Here is a 19896-nt window from a genome sequence, read left to right as displayed (position 1 = left end):
TGCAGGATAAAAAAATTTAAAATATAGTTTTCAACAACCACCTTGAAAATCAACCTCGTTATGCTGAAATATTTCAGAAAACTACAACAGCGTTCAAATTAATCCCTTAGAATTCAATAAACTAAAGGCTTTTTGTTTTTCTCTTTTAAAAATGTTAATAGAAACTACAGTATGCAAACTGCAGATAATAAAATGTTATCTACTCCTTGAGACAGATTAAATTCATTGTTTTGGTTTGGGTTTTTTTTTAAAAAAAAAAAAAAGGAAAGCAAATCTTTACCCAAAACTGTTCTTTTAAAAGTTTTGCCGTGTATGTAATTTCTGAAGCATTCTTTCTTTATTGAAGTAATTAATTTTGGTTGTTTCCAATTACTTTTCAGGAGGTTTAAGCAGAGGACAGCAATGCACAAATCCATCACAAGGAACAAAAAGGTAAGAGTTTTCTGGAAACTTGAGTACACAACTCATTTTAAAACAATAATGGTTAGAAAAATTTTCAGTGTTGTACAAGTTGTTTAGGTATGCATTGCATATTTTAACCTCTTACTGTTTTTTTTCTTTCTGTAACTTTAGGTCTGGACTAAAAACTTCACAGTCGGTATCAAAAAAGGCCAAGTCGAGCAACTCCAAGCATACAATTGAAATGTTTTTTAAATGACTGTGTAGCAAGATATTCTATATGAAGTATTTCATAGTGTTTTATGACTGCAAATTGATTTAGCATTGGTGCTGGGCTGGGTTCAGGTGCCTGTCACTTTGGAGCCGTTGCGTGCCTGTGTAAAAAGAACATGCAGTTTGAGGTAGAAGAGGAGGTAAAACTGAGGTAATTTTTTTTTTTTTTTTGCAAATAATACCCGAGAATCAAAATTCACTAGCACTTTGACTTTGTTTATATTGAACATGTGGAGCTTTGTTAGAGTCATGAGCAGCCTCATGAATTCTCTCTGCTGTTCAACAAGCAGAACAGGGAGATTAGAGCTGCCATTGAGCAAGCCTGTAGGACAAGCTCCCTAGAAAGCAGGAATCATTAGCTAGGGTGCAACGCTGTGCTTACTGACCCACACCTTACTGTGCCCACACCTGACCTGCCGTCTTCTCTGTTGGTTGTATTGGCCATGGTAACCGTAGTAGCTCAGGCTGACACTTCCTTGGACAATTCAACACCAAATTTAATTGTGGTATTAGCTGTGTGATAACAAGGAAGAGCTGAGTTGCTTGATTATGAACGTCCGTCTTCTCAGTGGACACAAAAATTGACCAGTCTTGCAGTTTCAAAGGAAAAGAGCAAGAATTTAGAGCACAGTCAAGCTTTCGTTGTTGTCACGGAAAATTACTTCAGTAAGAGTTGCTGGACCAGCCCTGAAGGACTCATTGCGATGAGATACAGGATGACTTCACTGATTTTAAAAATGTTTATAAACCTGTTGATGAGAGAAGGATTCCTCCAGGTTAGTCAGACAAATGCTGTTTGAACCTTGGCCTTTCCAAAGAGACTGAAAACTTAAATTTTCTTCGCAATTGTGAAATTGTTACCAATCAGTAGGACTAAATTTACTCTAAGTAAAAGGTCTCATGGTGCAATAATAATATGAATGATGTGCAAATATGCAAGATGCTGAACCTTCTTATTGTTTACCTATATTTCTCTTTAAAATTATTTTGTATTTCTGAATAAATGATATTTTATGAGTGCATATGTGGAAGGAGGAAGTTGTAAAGTGCAAATATTTAAAATACTCTGTTTAGATGCTTTCTGTTCACACCAGATTGCTTGAATGTAGACATTTTATTGTAATTCAGTATTTATCAGGCAAATAATTTATGATGACAGCATATTTCTTGTAAGTTATACAAACAATGTCAAACCCTGTATGAAATATAAACTGCTTTTTAATTGCAAAATCTTTAAAAGAAGTGGCTACTGTAGAAGCATCTGTTTCATTGTTTAACTGTATTGGAATTACTTTGGGGTTTGCTTGGGTTTTAAACAAACAAATGTGTACCTGGTATGTTTTAGATGCCCAGGCTAAGTCCGGAACGTGCTTTTTTGTTTCCAGACTTGCTGGTATGATTTCACCATCTCTACCTGCTCATCTGTTTGCCAGATGCCACTGTAACCACAGCTCTGTCATTTGAATTCATGTCAGTGCTCCTTTATCTGCTCTGGACCAAATCAGCTGGACTAGTTCAGACTATGTAAGCTGACTCAGTTGACTGTTTTCTAAGCCAAGTCAGTGAGCATTCAGCATGAGCTGGTCTGTTGACAGGGGTAGGAGCTGGAAACTTGGTAGAAAGACATAAAAACAACTGAGGGAACAATAACTTAAACTACCACTGCTGTTTAGAAAGTGAACATGTGACCCTTTACTAGTTTGTATCTGTCTGATTCAATAAAGTGTAGAATCTAAGTATCACCTTGTCAGTGTGTATTTCTTTAAAATGTGTATTTTTACATATGCATTACTTAGCAAAAAGTAAACCACTGTAAGTGCTTGAGCAAATGAAGTTAGTTTGGCTTAGCCTTGGAAGTTCTCTTACCATCTGTTTAAAAAAAAAAAAGCGTCATAGAGTGATCTGAGTGTCATGAAGTTAAAGTTGTGGAGTAGGTTAGAGTTAATGTGGAAATAAAACTCACAGCATGATTCTAAGGCCAGAAATGTCTGTCTTTTGAGTTGTGTGTAAAAATACACCTTTTGGAAAGGTGATTCTCTGTGTTTACAGAAAGTGCTTGGTGAGATGGTTTTAATGTTTTCCATGTAAATTTAATTCAGTGCAAAACAGAAGCCCTTTTTTTTTTCTATTCCTTATAGTTTCTTATACTACATTTATTACTGTTTTTATCTGAAGAAGGGCTTCAGTACACAATTCAGTATTGTCATAAACTTCCGTGATACGAGTTTTCATCTCAGTTCATATGGAGAAGACTCTGTAAGCAATGTTTTTGTTTTGCATTTTTCTTAGTGTGTGTTATATAATTGACCTTAACGTAAAATCTGTACAGATTGATACACAGTTTAATAAAAACATAATACTCACTGCCTTGACTTCATCTTCAAATCTCACATTTGGTTACAGGACATAATTTTTGCTTGTTCCTCTTTCTTCTTTATGTACTATTCAACATGCTTTTGTCTTACCTGACATTTTTTCTTTATATTGGTTCTACTTGTTTATGTATTTATTTCTACTGTTATTTTAAATATTAAAAAAATGCTCTGGGTTCCTGGCAGAGAGAGGGCTTTGTGAAGGCAAGTGAGGAAGATGTTCCAGTACTCCCTTGCTCTGCACCTTGTTCTGGATTCTGCATCTCTGTTAGTTTCTGCATGAGTCTTTTTTCTGCAGGTTGCTGGCGCCATTTGAAAGAGTCAAGATTGTGGGAAGTGGTTAGAGACTGTGGTAAACTTGCTATTTGCAAAGTCTGAGCACATAAAATATAGTTGTATTGGCAAAGTTGAAATAGTATTGTGTGATAGTAATTAGAAGTGGAAACTAGCAGCTGGTGTTTCCAGACTGTATGAAAAATTATGATCCTGGTTTAAAGATTCACACTATTAACGCGTGCTCTGTGTGAGGCTGCAAACCTGTTCCTCCTTCGGTGCCAGCTTTGTAGGCAGACCTAATCATTCCACAGTTGTCAGTTGTCTCACATTTCGAAAAGGAGCACTAATGTTGAAAACAGTGGGTCTGTATTACTAGCCCAGTCAACATACAGAAATAAAACTCGTAAGTTTTGCTGGAACATTTGACTCACAGGAAGCAAGTAAAAGTGAAACCTCTATGATTCAGCTAGAGCTAAATAAGTTATTTGTTCTTCTCACTCTGGGTTTATTTTCACAGTTTTTTCAGCTGAGTAACATCCATCTACTGGAAGTACAGTTGATGAAACTGTCTTACCAGACCGAGGTGTATCAAGTGTAAAGATTCTTATATATCACAGCCTGACTCTATTAAAAATGTTTAAAGGAGAAAAGAACTGTGAAATCTCTTCACGTGTGGTAAGCAGAATCTGAGCAAGTAGTTTTGTATCCAAATTTGCTCAATTTACAAAGTCTTGAGTCTTTCGGATTAATTTTACCATGGACATGTACAGTGTTAATAATCTTGGAAGTTAAGATGACTGTGTAACTTAATTACAAAGAAAAAATATAGTGAAGGAACTCAAGTCTGTCTTCAGTTGTGTAAGGCTGAATACTGATAGTCCTGCATTCTTGGAGCTACTTCTCCAATATTTATTTTGAAATGCTAGCAATCTCAAAGGCTGTTTTTTACAGTAAAATTTAGCCTAGTCACTTTAAACAATTTTTATGCCCTGTCTCAGAAAATCATTGTCTATGTGAAATGAAATATCAATGCTGGCTTCAGTAGACCAAAAGTGACAGTGGACTTCAAGAAAAACTGAGAAATAGGTAGATTAGGTGGATCTCAGTATGTCAGTTCACAACAGCTGAACCTTTGGGGATGCGTGTATTGATTTTGACTGGACTCGGACAAAAGCAAATGGAAGTATTGTCTACCTAAAGGTGAAGAGTCTTGTGACTGGATCAATACTGCTACTGCACGTGCATATTTCTGCCCAAATTTATGGCAGAAGCACCTCAGTCTCTCGCATCCCAAGGCTGCGTCAAGCTTTCCATCTACTGGAAGTACAGTTGATGAAACTGTCTTATCAGACCGAGGTGTATCAAGTATCAAGGTGTATCCATCTACTGATTTTCTGAGACAGGGCATAAAAATTGTTTAAAGTGACTAGGCTAAATTTTACTGTAAAAAACAGCCTTTGAGATTGCTAGCATTTCAAAATAAATATTGGAGAAGTAGCTCCAAGAATGCAGGACTATCAGTATTCAAGCAGGGACAGTCACCCTTTCCAGTCCCGTGAACACTGTTTGACAGCAGTGGGAATAACCCCCAAGAGGAATTTCCCCCCGAAACAGTCCCCAGGAAGACCTGGGGGGGGATTGCGCAAGGATGACCCTGTTTGGTGCCTAGCTAGTATCAAGAGAATTCTGTGTATTTAGTTCCTGGTTTCTTTTAAAGCAAACTCCGAAAGGTGCTCTGCGCCTCTCCCCCTTCGGCTGATGTGGCCAAGCGCTGGGTGTGCTCCGCTCCACTCAGCCCCGGGAACCGGTTTGCCGGGGCCAGCACAGGGCACCTCCCTCGGCGCCCCGGCCCGGGGGGTGTGAGGAGGAAGAGGAGCCGAGCCATGGCAGCCATGAAGGCCCTCAGCCGCCTGCTCCTCGTCGGGGAGGACGCCACGCCGGGAGCGGCGGCAGCCAGCCACGACGGCCGTGAGTGCGCGGGGGCCGGCGGCGAGGCGAGGCGAGCCAGCGGGCGGCGGTGGCCCCGGGCCCCGCGCTGCGGCCGGCACAGGCCTGGGCTGCCTCGGCCGGGGGCAGCGCACCAGGCCCCGTCGGGGCGGCCGGGATGGTGGGGCCCACCCGAGCCCCCTTTTTGCCTTGACCAAAGAACAAAATGAGTGGCGGTGGGGGGAAGAGGAGAAGGTGAAACGTGAGCTGCGTTATATGTAGTAAAAGACACCAGTGAGGACTTGCGGATGTGGGATGGGGAGCTGGGGTTTGGCACGTCCGCCTTCCAAGAGATGGGTCCTGCAAACTGCCCGGCACCCTGCGTTAACTTCAGCCCTGGAGCTGTCCGAGGGGGCTTGCTGGCCTTAGTCACACACCGGGGGCTCAGCACCTGTCGACAGTTTCACAACCGATCGGGGCCCCCATTTTGGGGGCACACAGAAATCGGGAGGGCCTTCTGGCCACCTTGTACTCAAGTGGCACGCCTCCCAGTGACGGGGTCTCCAGCTTTCATCCTGTAAATGGGTTTGTGAAAGAACAGCCTGCTCGGGCGTGGGCTGCGATTACTGAAAATGGGTTATTTGTGGAAACCGAGCGGTAATGGTTAAACCCTGCCACAGCCCTGTCCTGTGATTACAGCGTGACAGCCAGAAGCCGTTCTTCTGGGCCGTGCCTCCTGCTTCCAGGCTAGCAAAGAGGGCAGATAAAGAAAAGAAATGAATAAAATATCGCTCTTGGACTTAATAGGTAGTTTTTCCCATGACTTCTTTGAATTGGAAAACATTTATTTTAGAAAAAGATTCTCGTGACTTAACAAGACTACATGACTTAACGTGACTACTTCGCCCTAGTCATTTTATTTCTGGTAACAAACAAGAAAACATAGAGAAAACATTGAAAATTATACCAAACCATTAAATATATGGTTTAATTTTTAGAAACAATAGAGTAAAAATAATTTTGTTGTCATTTGAATCTGAATACTGTTATTATTTTTGTATTTTACCTCCTCGGAACTCTTCAGCCAATTCAAAGTCCTGGGTTTTTTCCATGTGCTTTTTGAGACAATGACAGATTTAATCTTGTGGATACCACAACAGGAAATTAAAAATAAGGGGAATGGGGGGGTGGAAAGATTTCCATTGCCTGTGAGTACTGAAACCCCTGGTGCACTTTTTTACTTCATTGGAAGCCATCCTTATTTGTGGTGTTCCTGAAAGACAGATTGAGGCCACTAAAATAAGACTTAAGTATGAGGAAAGAAAAAGTGAAGGTACCTCAAAGCTTGAGTTTCTGTTGAGGAAGACTCTGTTTTCAGGTCAAAAAAAGCGATTTACTTTTCTGCATCTTTTTACTTCCTTGCCCTTCCAAGAGAGGACTACTGTTAGGATGTTCAATACACCGCAGACAGGGCTCTCTACAAAGGAAATCAACTGATAAAATATAACTATTATAGTTATAATATAAATATAATTACATAGTTGTGATTTAACCCGTAGGGTAATAAGCCAGACATTTTGAATGAAGCCAAAGAAAACAACCCCCCAAAAAGATTGACAGCCACAAATAGATAATCATTTGCTGCTGTTACTTGAAAATAGAGGGATTGCTAATAATGCAAGGAGTGCCAAATCCTGGAAACCCCAGCTTGGATAGGAAGCTTCCATAAATCTGTAGTCTGACAGCTCTATACTCCTGTAACTTCATGCATGAAAAAATCATTTTGCAAAAGCAGCAAAAGGTTGTGCAGCAAGTCAGTGCCGTGGTGTGTCTGGATTGCCACTGTTCTTAACTCCTGAATTAAGAGGTATTAAGAGAGAGAAATTATTAAGAAACATCACACCCAGAGCAAAAGGTCGTCTTTTTAGCAGCATACAGCCAATCCATGACTTGTGGACAGGAGAGAAAGGATCAGCCATTAATTCTTTGTCAGAACTACAGCAAAACTGTCCTTGCCGATGCAGATACAGTAAAGAAATAGCATTTTCTCTTGTTTCTTGAAGGCAGTGCAAGTAAACTGTTGGGATTGTTGCTGAATGTCCTGAGATGCAACAGCATTTACCTTTGCATCCTCATACAAGATACATGTGTGAGCGTTCATCAGCAGTCAGTAGGAATCAATGTGGCCTAATTATAACTTATTGCAGCTAATTGGTGCCCTACATTTCTTTTCCATGTATGCCACAAATTTGCCTTGAGCAAGATATCCTACCATCACTGGTTCCCCTGTGTTTGAAATCAAGGTAGTGGAAAGCTCTGCTGGGTACGTCTTTAAGAGTGTAGACTACGAAAACTATGAGTGAGGCATTTATTCTGCAAAGATCCCTGTTAATGATGCTGATTTTGCTGTTGGCCATGTTCCTTGTCACAGATGCCAGGGATGCATTTTTATTTGCAGCTGCTTTTTTTTTTTTTTTTTTTTTTTTTTTGGCTGTGCCCCCGTGTTGTAAAACAAGCAAGTAATATTCTGCGATTTCCAGAGAATTTTGAGTGGATGCTTCTGTTGTTTGAGGTGTTTAGATAATGTCATAGGAAAACTGGAAATAGCTTTGCAAGTGTCCAGTTTAATTTCTAGCTCGTTTTGTACAGTACAACTATGATTATTCCCACTGAGATTCTAATAATAGGTAACATGTAAAATGCAATTATGTGAATGCCATACTGATTTTCCTTAGTATGCTCTGCAGTTATACTGCCTCAAGCTGTATTCTCGTTGTGCATTAATGAACTTAGGATGCAGGAGGATGAACTTGCATGAGAGGCTTCTAAGGAACAGATAATTGCTGCAGTTTCTAGTTCAACAGAGAGTGCTGTCCTCTTTGGTGATATCACTGGACAAGTGGCTTTCAGGCCAAAATATTCTAGACAGAAGATGTCCAACTGATCAACTTCCTAAGTGTGATATGCTAGGAAATTAAAAATATCTACGAGCATTTTTGCAACTGATTTAACTGCTACACTAATTTCTTTTAAGTGATTAATTAAATGTTAAGGTAGAAACATGACAAATACTCTGACCTCGAAGTTAGCTAAACCAGTTATCAGACACTGGAATTTTATTTTCCAAAGTTACTGAATATTAGGTGTCTAAATGCATGCTGCAGCTGCTTTAGTTGACCAAACAGATATTCATTTTTGGGTTGAGACATTAAAGGAAAGTCCCAATTCCACGTTGTGGCCAAATTTTGAGTTCAAGTACACACTTTCTTCCCTCCCTGTAAAACTCCTGGATATTTGTTGGTTTGTTTTTTGTTTGGTTTTTTTTTCAGTTGGGTCATACCATTTGGCTACTGCTATACGTTTTCATGTATTTTGGTGGTGCTTTCTGTTTTGAAACAGAGCAACTTTTCCAAGAATAGGACATAAATGCTGCAGTTTGTACTGTTCACTGCTATGCCGGTAAAATCCTTGGGACCCATTTAGATGGCAAGAGCTTCATAAATGAACCCTTGTTCCTGTGAGCAGTGCAAATAATGGTAATCCATACTGTGAAAAGTCTACCTCTATTTGCACTTAAAAGTTGAAACTAGAAACATCAGCCAGATTTCTCTAGAGGAGAAGAATGTAATCCTGGAACACTTCTGTGATGAGAAACAAATGATTCTCACAACATATGAAATGAGGACAAATAACAAAAGCTAAGAACAGTATCATCATCCCTTAAGTTGGTTATGGCTGGTTTTTTAGTAATACAATTTTTTCATCATGTTTTTCCGCAGTGTTGCCAGATGAGAGAGAATTTCAATATGCCGCTAAAATGAACAATTTGGAAACCATGGAAAAGCTGTTTAAAAAGAATGTTAATATAAATGCTGTAGATACTGTGAGTATGAAGCTTCTGACACATCACTGATCTGAAATGTGACTCCTCGGGGTTGCGTGGTGGAATCCCAGTGTGCTAGCCCTGTCAACTGCAAAGCAGTGAGGCTGCGGGAGTCTCTTCTAGGACCTGATTAAGAAACATTTCACACATCCAGTGTGGGCAATAGAATTTGTGCATCATAACTCACAGGTCTTTGTATTTAGCCACTAGCCTGTACATCACATTCGAAACTAAGGACTTGTGAATTGTGGTCCGTGCTCTAATGTTTAGTCTTTGTTCCTGGGTGACTAATTTCTCGAGTTCCCCATCTTTCAGAGCAGGAGGACTTAACATCAGAGTCACTTTGAGAATGAATTTATGCTGCTAGCAATACAAATTTCAAGCACTAAGTGTTACCATTCAGTTTGTATGGAACCAAGGGAGCATTCTACCACGTCCTCTGCCTCCATGCTGAGATCAGAGTTCATATTTACCCTAGGCAGATGAAAATGCATTTCTTATGCTGACATCAGCTCTAGTCGTAAAATCTGAGGATGTATACATGCTTCACAGTAACAAAATATAGTGCTGTGTTCCACATAAGAGGTAGTTCAACAGCAATGGAGCAGTTGTGATATTAATCTGGGAGTTGTGGAGAATAGTTTGCCCTCAGTGCCTACGTATAAATCATCCACCCATGAACATCCAATATTACTTAATCATGGGTTCTGAAAAAAAATAGCTTCCCATGCCCACGTGCATTTTTCCCCACTGCAGAATTGAGGCAATAGTACAGGTGCATTCCTTGGTTTGTTTGTGAAAAAGAGAGGGACACAAAAATTTCTTTCGAGTAAACATCTCTTGAACAATGGGAGTGTTCCCATCAATTACACAGTGCTCTAAAAAGTCACTTAAAAATAGTTTTTGCTTCCTTATTGCTTTCCGGAATTCAGGAAATTAAACTAAATACTTTTCCAGTCCAGCAGTTTGAATCTTTACTCTGTCATCTTTAAATCAGACCTATAGTATAAGAGATTTACTAGCATAGCTACGTGGGTGTTGTGCTTTGATTGGTTCTCTTAGTGAGGATGTACCTTATACTGGCAAAACCATTCTTTTGTTCATGTTGATCATTCCTGCCCCTGTACTCCCAAGCCAAACAGGCAAGGCTGCCAAAAGGTGAGTTTTGTTGATGGAACTATTTCTGTGCTAGAAATTTATTTCTGGCATAAATGCATGTCATAAATCCCACCTTTTTATGCTTTTAATGCATATAGCTGTAAATTTAGACTTATACATGGGTAAGTCAGCTGATCTGCATAGAAGTATAAGAGAACAAATCCAAACTGACTTTTAAAGTTAATTGGTTAAATCACTTATATATCCTTGTATGGAAACTCTCAGTGAGTTATGTTAAACCCAGTTATGTTCACTTTAACTGGAAGCAAAACTCACTCCACTAAAGTTTAATTCAATTTAACCAATCCCTTTTAAATTCACACCATTAATTACTTTAATGAAAAATTAATGAAGTGTTCCTGATAAGCATTGAGCGTATTCACCTGTGTAAAATTACTCACTGTTTGCAAGGTGGAAGCTTTCATTTACATAGATAATGACTCAGTCTGGGAAAGTGACTAATACTGAGGGAGGGAGGAATATCATCATGCATTGCAGAGATACAGTCAAAAGCAAGGAGGATACCAAAAGGAAATCTAATTGTGTAAGTCTAGTCCTCAGCTTTTCAAATCAAACCATATAATAAAATAGTAAACATGGATGCTTCTTGTACTGCATGCATCTCCTCTAGGCAGTATATGATTACTTAATCCCACTTTGACATTTCAGTGAATTTCAGTGAAGGGATGATACTATGCAGAGTAAATAAATCGTTCTGGTTCTGCAAAAAATCTTTTAAGATCAATACCTAAATTCTATCCAAGGGAACAAAAGTGCAGATAAAGATCAAGTGTGACTGTTGAAGGAGAAATATGCAAATGTATATATATAAACAAATACATTTGTTAATAGTCAGAGATTTCAGAAATCCTGATCACCTGCACAAGGAAAAGAACTGTATTATGGACCTAACAACCAAAGCTTTGCTTATTTCAGCTGAAGCGCACTGCGTTCCATTTTGCTGTTGCAAGAAGTCATATGTCGGTGGTGGATTTTCTTCTCCATCACAAAGCTAGACTTGATATGGCAGATCAGGTAAGCTGGTTTACATGTTTTGATTCACACAGTATAGGAACACCTTAGGGGAAAAGTAAAAGTAGGTATTTGCCTTTATGCTTCCTGTTTTGCAAAGTATTGTGCTTGCTTTAAGTGCTTCAGTTTGTCTGAAGGCTGCATACTGTTAGAGGAAAAACACATTGCCCAGAGCTTTGGCTATTGATGAATACTTGAATGAGCAGCAGGGAAGGTTGAAGCTACTTGTGCAAATACTCTGTCTGTGGTAGTCGTGTGTTAATCATTGGCCAGTTTATAGGGAAGCAATCACTAAAAGTAAAAGTTAGTTCTGGGGATTAGTAGGAGCTCAGAGAGTAACTCCTTGTGTTCTTTCCCTCCTTTTTTGAGTCGCTTAATGCAAAACTGTCAGCTACTCTGCAGCCTCCAACACATTAAAGAGTTTAGCAGTGCATGGCTGATTTGGTTGGGCCAGATGGTGATCCACAGTGCAAGATTTTAAACAGGCTATTCAAACTAGGAGTTTTCCAATGAAGTGATTAATGAAAATAGATGAATCATTTACCTTTTTTCCCCCTGTTTGTTTCTTTCTCCTTATCCACCATATGTAGCAGTGTTTAAGTTGTAAGTAAGACAAATTCCAGGTTGTGGAGGGTGGAGAGAGAAAGCTGCCTTGTTTTCACATTGTGTTGGAATGGAAATAAGAGGAGAGAGACCTGTCAGTTCCAGTTACCAGCAGCTCCTGGCTTGGGCATGTGCTTGCAGTGTAGGTTACCACCTCCTCGTTAGTGCTGCTTGAGTTGCTGTGAACTGTTCTCCCAAGCTGCCCTGTCAGTGAATACCTCACATGCTGCTTTGAAGAAGTACGGCCATCTTTCCGGACCCTATCACCTCCTAAGCAAATCCTGCACTGTTGCAAGAAATGTTTCCCTTTTGTCTGGCAAGCTGGAAGACTTTGCCTAAACGAAGTGCTCCAAAATTAATAGTCTGTGATATAGATGCTAATAGGGTGGTTCTGCAAGAAGTGGACAGTTTTCTTTAAGTAGTAGTGCTCTCTATAGCAACAGTTAAGAAATGGATCCCTGGATCTTACAGAGTACCACTGGGTATAGTGTTAATGTAATTTTATTCTGTAACTATTGTAAATTACTCTTTATGGCAAATTATTTTTCAGTGGCTATCTTCCAGATTTGTTGAGGCAATAAGGTGACTCAAAACATTTTATGGGTCTTTTTAATTACCCTGATAGGGTGCATTGAAGCCAGCTTGGAAATATAGACCCTCCCCCCATGTTGCAGTTCTATTAAACACTCAGAATCTCATTCTAATTAAGGATTACCTTTTAATTATTAGTTGTCTTTAATTCTTAGATCTTGTTAATTATCTTTCTTGAAAGACCATTGGAAACAATCCATCATAATTAGCTTACAGAGCTTAAATATTATGACATTACATATTGTATTTGACAGTGATTCATGTACTCTCTGGCAATCGGTTTGATCTTGCAATTGTCAAGAAATAAATTAAGATACTATGACTTTATTTCTTACTCCGTTTCAGTTTCTGACATAATTCTTGTATTAATAAGTGTAAGGTCTTAAGCATTCTTAACATTTCTCAGTACAAAAAGGAAGCTGATTAAAACCACACAATAGCATTCTTAGCAGCAGATGTGTGGTTCTTCCACCATTATGTTGGAGACTTGACATAACTCATGGAGATAGTTAAGATGTTTATTCATTAAGCAGCACATCTCTAAGAAACCAATAATACATTAATTGGCTAATAAACACACCACTATTATTAGTAGTATTAATTCACAATTATATCACTCCAAGTTCCAGTGGTTGAATTACAGTTCTATTGCTTATTATCAGTATTAGCATTGATACACAATTACATTACTGCAAAGAAATCTTATACTACTAATCTGCAATTCTATTGCTTGTCCATCTGCACTTAATATCAAGGTACAAACTTATCCCTTCTTATCCATCCTACCATCCCAGCTCATTCAGACATGGACCTGATGGAGGGTCCGGCAGGAGAGTCCAAGGCGGTCCCTTCTTATATCAGCAGGAGCTTGGGTTCAGAGATCACCTTCACCACCATCAGCAGGAGTCCACAATCACAAGATCATGGACATCACAAGATACTCCCCTTTTTGTTCTCCAGCTTATTTGCCTTTTTTTTTTTTTCCCTCTTTTCCTGAACCCACCTTTTTGCTACCCTTATGCCTCCTTTTCTCCTCCCAGACTCCTCCCTACCAAACAGTCCATGCACAGAATCACACAGACTGTATGAGGTTGGAACCTCTGGAGATGACCTAGTCCAGCCTCCTGCTCAGAACGTGCTCATGAAAAGCAGGTTGCTCAGAGCTAGGTCCAGTTGGGTTTTGATTATCTCCAAGGATGGAGACGCCGTAACCTCTGCGGACAATTGATTCCAGTGTTTGATCATCCTTAGAGTAAAAAAAAAAATTCTTATATTTAAGTAAATCTTTCTGTACTTCAGTTTGTGCCCATTGCCTCTTTCACTGTCACTGGACACCACTGAGAAGAATCTGGCTGCATCGTTTTTACTCCCATCAGATATTTATACACAATGATAAGATCCACCTCAGCCCTCTTTGGCTAAACAGTCCCAGATCTCTCAACCTCTCCTCATATGTCAGATGTCCCTTAATCATCGCAGTGGCCCTTTGCTAGACTCTTGTGCAGTATGTCCATGTCTCTCCTATACTGGGAAGCCCAGAACTGGATGGGACTCCAGGTGTGTCTCACCTGAGTAGAGGGGAAGGATTACCTCCCTTGCCCAGGTGGCAGTGCTCTTCCTAATGCAGCCCAGGATGCCATTTGCCTCGTGTGCTGCAAGGACACAGTGCTGGCTCGTGTTCAACTTAGTGTCCACCAGGAGCCCCAGGTCCTTCTCTGCTGAGCTACTTTTCAGGCAGTTGGACCCCAGTCAGTACTGGTGCCTGGGGTTGCTCCTCCCCAGGTACAGGACTTCGCATTTCCCCTTGTTGAATTTCATGAGGTTCTTGTCAGCCCATTTCTCCAGCCTATCAAGGTCCCTCTGGATGGCAGCACACCAATCTTGTCCATCAGCCACTCCTCCCAAATTAGTATCATCTATAAATTAGCTGCGGGTGCACTCTGCCCCATCATTCAGGTCATTAATGAAGATGTTAAACAGTACTGGACCTAGGATCAATGCCCAGTGTGCATTGCTAGTGACTGGTCTCCAGATGGACTTTGTGCTGCTGATCAGAACACTTTGGGCCTGGCAGTTCACCTGGCTTTCAGTACACCTTGGTATATCTGTTTGTCTACGCCTGTACTTCATCATTTTGTGTACAAGGATGCCATGGGGGACAGTGTCAAAACTGTTATGAAAGTTGAGATAAACACTCATTTCTCTCCCCTCATCCACCAGGCTAGTCTTTTCATTGTATAAGGCTATCGGGTCTAGTTACTTTTTCTCCTTGGTCAGAGTTGGGAGGTTTTTCAGGGCAGACTTTTGAGCCACAGTCACAAATTTTGCCCAAGCCCAGCTTTATTCTTGTAGCCTGTACAGCAGATGCATGTTCCATATTGCCTTCCACTGTTTTCCACTGCAATTTCTGCTTGCTGTGCCCAGTTCGGGGCTCCCCAATACAGGAGAGACATTGATAAGCTGGAGCGAGTCCAGTGCAGAGCCCCTAGGATGACTAGGACTGGGGCACGTGGTGTACGAGGAGGTGCTGAGAGCGCCAGGTCTGCTCAGCCTTGGGAGGAGAATGGTAAGGGCGAGACCTTATTATGGCTGTCTACAGCTACATAAAGGGAGAATGCAGAGTCCTTTGGAGATGTCAGACCTGTCAAGAAGAGGGGCAGCCTGAACATTTAGCTAGGTCTTGATGCATGACATTTAGCTTAATTTAAGTGAGATGAATCCCACTCACACTGCTAGGTGTTAATACTGATTTTCTAAGAGCCTGCAGAGCAGAACCCACTCATACACTGAATTAATCAAAAAGATTTAAAGAAATTTGGCTTGAGGTATTTTGGTGGTAATTTCTGCCTTTATCATTTTATTTGAAGCATGGCCTGACAGTGATTCATCTTGCAGCTTGGAGTGGAAATCTGGATATAATGAGAAAATTAGTTAAAGCAGGCGCTGATCAAAAGGCTAAGAATGAGGTTTGTTGATGACAATTTTTTACCAACTTTAAAGGTGTTTGTGTTGGAAAAAAATCAAACTTGTTCTTACAGAGTTGCTTACGGTTTTTCAGGAAGGAATGAATGTACTGCACTTTGCAGCTCAGAACAACAGCGTTAAAATAGTTGATTATTTTCTCCAAGATCTTCATCTGAATGACTTGAACAAGCCTGATGGGGTACAGTATGTTTCTTTCTGTTTATTTCTTTGATGTCATGAGGCATCTGTTGTGGGCAAAACAATCTTGACTTGGGGAATTTTAATGAATTTCAGTGTATTGCCAATTATATAAACATTTAATTACTAATTTGGGTATTGAGAAACAAGTAAGACAAACAGCCAGACAAGCACTTAGGGGAAACACCTTTCCTCCCTCTTTGCCTGTCTCAGCTGAACTCCAGACACCTCTCCTCCCTGCGCTCCTTGCTTTTGCTGCATGTGAGGCTCAGTCCCATTGGTGAGGTGATGGGAGGCAGAGGAGGTTGGGGTCAGACCACAGTGGTTTTCTTTTTTTCCCCGTTCTTTGTTTCTTACTCTTTTCCTCTGGTTCAGCAAGGGTTCTTCAGTGAGCTGCAGTCACCCTGTAGGTGTACCTCCTCCTGTGTCTCCTCCCTTGCATCCTCTCACGTCTCCTGTATCTCCCCTTGTGCATCCTTGCTGTAGCAGTGACCACCCTTTCTTAAATATGTTTTCACAGAGGTGTCATGTGCTTCTGTGATAGGTTGAGTGCTGACACATGGTGGGTCAGTTTTGTCCGTTGTGGAGCCAGCTGGAAATAGCTGTGACCAGCGCAGGGAAGTCTCTGGCCTTCTGCCACACAGCTCACCCTTACAGCCCCCTGCCCTTACCAAAACCTGCCAGTTATGGCCAACAGGGGCATATTTTGCCAACGTAGAGCATAAAACTATGTGCAGTCGTCCTACAGAGGTGCACCAACTCTTCAACACTGCCAGGGCCTTGTCCTCATCAAGTTTGCTGTGTTTTTATTTCTCCTTCCCACAATGTTGGGATCTTGCTTTGAAGGTTTACTTAGCTAAGTAGGATATTTTGTATTTACGTGAGGAATATTTATTCCTGTAGGATCTATCACCAAAAGAACAAAGCTCCCCCATTCTTTCTTTTGAGACTTGAATTGTCTTGACCCAATGCTGCAAAATTCTGAATTCTTTCTACACGTGACAAGACTGACAAAACAGAGTTAATTTAACAGAACAAACCTTTGTGGTTTAGGTCTTGGGAAAAGAAAGGTGAAGAAGAATCTTCTTTATGTTGAGGTTATGTCATAATTATCTATTAGTTGCTTGCATTTTTTTTTCTTAGACATTTAATATAGGCCACTCTCAGACAGTGAGGCTGTCTAACTAATTGGTTAATGGCCTCACTCTTTGACCAGTGGTATGGTTTTATGTAAAGATGACTTTCTGCAGTTGAGTTGTAAACAGTTGGAAAAGTTTTTGTTAGTTTAACCACCACCAAAAAACCCCCACAATGTACAGCACTAAATTGAGGCCTCCTGGATGAAACTTCAGAGAGACGGTTGTCCTGGTCTGTGCTTGCAGAATTCAGATCAAATGTGTTATGCCATGGAAATAAATCCTGCAACTTCTTCACTGCCTGTTTCTGAGCATCCTCAGACTTTTAATGACACAGCTCTTTTGATGAATATTTTCATACTGAGAAGAATTAAGAAATAAATATTTTGAGCACATTTCCTACCTTGTTACCATTTCCAAACAGTTTTCAAATATTTTCTTCAGGATATACAAGATGCATAATCTGTTTTTTTACACTAACTAAGGATGGCATCTTTCTTTAATTCTTGCTCATCTTGTGTAGATCTGCTTTTTTGTTAATCTACTTAGTCATATGATATATAAATTTTTATACAGAATGCACATACACATATGTATGTCTCATATCTAGTAACTGCAAGCAAAGTATTTTTACTTTCAATAACACTGTGTTTCTTTCCATAATCTTTTCTAGAAAGGTAGAAAGCCATTTCTTCTGGCATCTGAAAAAGGCCATGTTGACATGGTAAACAACTTGATTATTCTGAAGCTGTTTACGTCTGAAAAAGATAAGGTAAATATCTCTTTTCCACAGAAGTACAACTAAAATCACGCTTGTGAAAGATTACTTTGTTTCAGTGTAGTTACTACATAACCAAGCGATATGAGTTAAGCTGTGCAGATGTCAGGGTGCTGGCAGTGATATATACTGGACCAACAAATATACAAGGATGATGATTTTTCAGTAATTAAGGGAGGACAGTGGAACTTCTGGTCTTATTGCCATGAGACTTTTCCATATGCATTAATAATTCATGTAAAGCAAGACTAGCATATGCTGTCTCTTGGGAGAAGTGGGAAGGTCTGGTGATTAACGTGCCAGTCTCTGTACTGGGAGATCGTGTTTCCCAGTTTTTTGCTCTGCTCAGCTGTGTCTGTGTGTCACTGTGAAGTCCCACATGACTAATTTTTCAAAGTTGTTTCAATATTTCAGGGTGCAAATAAACACCCATGGGGATTTTTCAGAAGCATCTAAACACTTCAGTCTGATTGAGTTTGCTTTTGACATTGCATTTAAAGGTGTCTAAATAACTTTTGAAGTCCACCCTTAAATTTCCTTACTCCTTACTTCACTATTTGGGGAATGCATGTTAGTCTTTCTCTGCATCTGAGGCACTGCAGGATAAATACATTTAAAAGTGTAAAATGGTCAGATAATGCGTTTATAGAACCATATAAGCAAGCACCCAGGAAGTTATGCTTTTTTTTTTTTTTTTTTTTAAATTCTGGTGCTACTTATACTTCAAAAGCTGCAGTGCAACCTGGAGCTTTGGTGTCCTAAGTAGTTTATCAGCAGCAGTTAAATAACAGGGTTGCCTCAGACATCTAGCAGGCTGAACGTGTAAAGCATCAAGGCTGGGAGGTGAATGATGTGGCCTAAAGAGTAAGTAGGTAAGAAGCCAGGACAGCAACTCATGTCATGGGTCACTGGAAGCAATCGCACTGTAGCCATCAATTAACAAACATACCTTTTCCTGAAATGTATTTGTCTTTTCTGCCCCTCCACCCCCACAGTGCTCTGATTGAAGTGTTCTGGATCCCCATTTCCCTGAAGGTTAGGATCCTTCTCCTAATTTCCAGCTTCAGTTTGTTTCTAGCCAGTTTTATACTTGTTCTTGTGCCAGCATTGTCTTTTAGCTCAAAAGCTGCTGCTCTTCTTGATAATCATTTAGCTTGCTCTTTGTTTTTATTTGCTTGCTGGTGCGCTATTTTTTTTTTTCTTACTTAGCTAGTGAGGAATGGTACTGGTGGTGAAGAGGATTGAAGATTGTGACATTGGCCTGAAAGCCACTGTAAGATTATATATACTTACCTAGGTTTTGGCCGTTTATCTTTAAATCAGTACTTTTGAGGGCTTGATGTCCCCATCCTTGTAGGAACCAGTGCCCAAAGTTTTCTGCTGATTCATTTTTTAGGAGTTAGAATTTTAGGTCTTTTTCACTGGTAATACACTGCAGTTTTCAGAATACGAGACAACTAACTAGACCAAGGTCATGTCTGCATACATATGAAAGGGTTCCTTTTGGATTAGTCTGGATCTTGGAACATGCTGTGTAGATCTGCCGACTCCTCCTTGTATGTAAAAGAGAGATGGAAAGACCAAAGGCTTTGTGTTTAAGTGCATGTTGGTTTTACTTAATGCTTTGACTTTATTCTGGGTTTTAAAATATCTTATTTGACATTTTAATTTCAAGGAGGGAAACACAGCATTGCATCTAGCAGCCAAAAATGGTCACAGCGAAGTTGTAGAAATTCTGCTCGAACAGTGGGAGGAAATAAATGACCTCAATCAGGTAAGGACACAGAAATTACTGAAGGATATAAAGTTTGAGATTTGAAAAATCAATTAAAAAATAACATTTTAAAGGAATAAATGTTGCACTGAGTAGACTTCATTAGTTCTGTTGCTTTTCTCTTTGCATCCTGTTTCATTGTTCCTCCTCCAATAAACTCAGCTCCATTATCTCCTTCAATGTGTCTTTCTCTGTCCTCTGTTCCTCACACAACGGTCTCCCCTCCTTCTTGCAAGCTTTAAATACTGGTGGAAGGAAACAGGAGGGCCTAACCTCTGCCTTGCTTCCTGTCCTCCTACATTTCTTGCCATGTGATCCCATTCCTTTTACTGTCTCTGGTCAGGCTGTTCCCTGAGCCTGTTCAACATGCATACCCAGCACATACCATCACAGGCACCTCAGCAAAGGGGTCTTAGATTTGTACCTTGTTCATCTGATCCCAACTGGCTGCGCAGAATTGGCTGCAGTCACTGCCTACTCACTTTTTCTTTCCCAAGTTAGTGTTGGTGAGTTCAGCCAGCATATTCATAAAT

The 19896-nt window shown here is 40.2% G+C and overlaps 2 protein-coding genes across 3 annotated transcripts in view; both read left to right on the top strand.

Moving 5' to 3' along the window:
• The window catches only part of POLK (DNA polymerase kappa), a 36764-nt gene extending 34356 nt beyond the window's left edge, over positions 1-2408 (top strand). For both annotated transcript variants that reach the window (XM_075727072.1, XM_075727073.1), the window contains exons 14-15: positions 381-432; positions 574-2408. In XM_075727072.1, coding sequence (XP_075583187.1) covers positions 381-432; positions 574-658 — 137 coding nt within the window. In that variant the 3' untranslated portion in view covers positions 659-2408. The remainder of the gene's footprint in view (positions 1-380; positions 433-573) is intronic.
• A 2804-nt stretch (positions 2409-5212) lies between these two features.
• ANKDD1B (ankyrin repeat and death domain containing 1B) overlaps positions 5213-19896 on the top strand; it is a 31140-nt gene continuing 16456 nt past the window's right edge. Inside the window, exons 1-7 of the mRNA XM_075726897.1 lie at positions 5213-5288; positions 9026-9129; positions 11224-11322; positions 15381-15479; positions 15572-15676; positions 17485-17583; positions 19265-19363. Of these exons, the coding sequence (XP_075583012.1) occupies positions 5213-5288; positions 9026-9129; positions 11224-11322; positions 15381-15479; positions 15572-15676; positions 17485-17583; positions 19265-19363 (681 nt within the window). The remainder of the gene's footprint in view (positions 5289-9025; positions 9130-11223; positions 11323-15380; positions 15480-15571; positions 15677-17484; positions 17584-19264; positions 19364-19896) is intronic.

This window comes from Pelecanus crispus, chromosome Z (genome assembly GCF_030463565.1).
Source record: "Pelecanus crispus isolate bPelCri1 chromosome Z, bPelCri1.pri, whole genome shotgun sequence".
NCBI classification, from domain to species: Eukaryota; Metazoa; Chordata; class Aves; order Pelecaniformes; family Pelecanidae; genus Pelecanus; species Pelecanus crispus.
The sequence above is the reverse complement of the archived record's forward strand: the minus strand, read 5'-3'. Positions and strand labels throughout refer to the sequence as shown.